Source organism: Panthera tigris, chromosome B4, assembly GCF_018350195.1.
Source record: "Panthera tigris isolate Pti1 chromosome B4, P.tigris_Pti1_mat1.1, whole genome shotgun sequence".
Classification (NCBI taxonomy): domain Eukaryota; kingdom Metazoa; phylum Chordata; class Mammalia; order Carnivora; family Felidae; genus Panthera; species Panthera tigris.
Genome location: NC_056666.1, coordinates 47,835,456 through 47,837,393, shown reverse-complemented (window position 1 = coordinate 47,837,393; position 1,938 = coordinate 47,835,456). Strand labels below are relative to the sequence as shown.

The 1,938-nt window shown below is 52.5% G+C and overlaps 1 protein-coding gene across 1 annotated transcript; it reads left to right on the top strand.

Moving 5' to 3' along the window:
* The first annotated feature begins 764 nt into the window (after positions 1–764).
* Positions 765–1,094, top strand: LOC102962813 (histone H4). The gene has a single exon (XM_042991806.1). The coding sequence runs from the start codon at positions 783–785 to the stop codon at positions 1,092–1,094; it is 312 nt and encodes a 103-aa protein (XP_042847740.1). The 5' UTR covers positions 765–782.
* The last annotated feature ends 844 nt before the right edge of the window (positions 1,095–1,938 follow it).

The window sequence follows — 1,938 nt, the reverse complement described above, 5'->3', positions numbered from 1 at the left end:
ACCTAAAGTTTGAATGAAATAAGAAATTTACTTTATTTCAACTAAATAATCATAGAAATCGTTATTTGTTGAAAAGCAAAAGTGCGCGGGGTTGGGGAAGAGGGCAGAGGAGGCAGAATAATCTGTGAAGGGCGCACAAGCAGTGATAAGGAAAAGTCTGGGAGGAGGGAGGAGGGGATAAGATCTTTTTTGAAACAATTTTAATTCTTTCTTTGCGTGGGTCACAAATGAGAAAAAAGTATTAAAAAATCTCCTCTGCCTCCCACTAGTGACTTGAAAAAGATCCACAGATGAAAAGGTGTAAAGCTAATTGCTTTGAAATCTAACAAGATATAATGCATTCCCGGCTACTATTTATTTTTCATGTTAGTCTGGGAATGCTGTTATTAAAGTAAGCATTCCTAGAAATCGCGCGCGAGAATGGGTATAGGGGGGACACGGGAGGGAGGAGCTGGGGAGAGGAAGCCAGCGCGCATAAATCTGGCCTATTTTTATTCAAGCGTTGAGAAAACGAAATACCAATGAGTCTTTCCTCAATTTTACAGTAAAAGTACCAAAAAGCTTTCCCAAGAAAGCAAACAACGAAAGTCAGCTCCTTCTCCTCACAGCTCCCTCCCTCATTTTGGGAGGGTGGAAAAAAAAAGTCCCTTCGCGCCTAGAGCTCCGCCCACTTGCTTGAGGTTTTCAAACAGGTCCGCCACCAGGCACTATAAAGCTTGGTCTCCAGTCTCGTACCCCTAGTTTCTTGCTCTTCGGCTTTCAGGTTTTTGCGTACTGAAAGGATGTCTGGTCGCGGGAAAGGCGGCAAAGGGCTGGGAAAAGGAGGCGCCAAGCGCCACCGGAAGGTCTTACGGGACAACATCCAGGGTATTACGAAGCCCGCCATCCGCCGGCTGGCCCGCCGAGGGGGTGTCAAGCGCATTTCGGGACTCATCTATGAGGAGACCCGGGGAGTGCTTAAAGTATTTCTGGAGAACGTGATCCGCGATGCAGTGACTTACACGGAGCACGCCAAGCGCAAGACAGTCACGGCAATGGACGTGGTGTACGCGTTGAAACGCCAGGGCCGCACGTTGTATGGCTTCGGGGGCTGAGCAGTCCCGGCGGCTTATCTCCACATTTCTAAAGGCCCTTTTAAGGGCCCCCAGGACGTCAAGAAAAGAGCGAACACTTTGCACTTACTGTGTGAATGTGCAATCTAGACGCAGATCGGTGCATTGGATGAAATCCAGCCCGGTGCCCTGAAAGTACCTGTCCCGGAGGGTAGCTGCGGGTTGCAGGCGGCGGGCTTTGGGCTTCCGGGGAGAGGTGTGGGCGGTTAGTGCTTGCAGTAGGGGCCCAGCGCCGCTCGCATAGGATGTAGTGTGGGGCGTGCGGTACCGGGTGCAGACCTCGTTCTATGGTACACATACACACTGGGCTCCTGAGGTGACTTCGGGTTCCATTTGAGGGAAGGAGGCATCTCCACTGCAGAAAAACCACGTTTTAGATGTGGCGGTTGGCTTGTAAGCGGTCGAGGCCTCTATCCCTGAGCCTATATACAGAATTCTATGCAAATTAGGGCTAGTTGGTGCTGCCTCCGATTGGGTCTGGGGACCACGCGTCAGAGGGGACGGGTCCTCGTCAGTGCGGCAAGGTTGCCTGGCTCCTGAGAACGCGGAAGTGCAGATAGCGCTGAAAGTGCTAAGTGCGGTTCTAGTGTGGCGCGCAGTAGTGCCGCCTTCTGTGAATATTTTCTTTGCTGACGTTTGAGTAGGAGGTGACCCAGTGCCGACGCTGAATAAAGGCGGCCAAGCGCGGGCGAAGTCGAAGGCGGGGCCAAGGCTCGCGGCCTCGGCCAGTGGCCAGCTGCAGTTAGCGGCATGGAGCGGGTGAGCATCCCGGCCCGAATGCCTGGCGGTGGTGCTCTGACCCCTGGCCGTGGAGATTCAGGAGTTA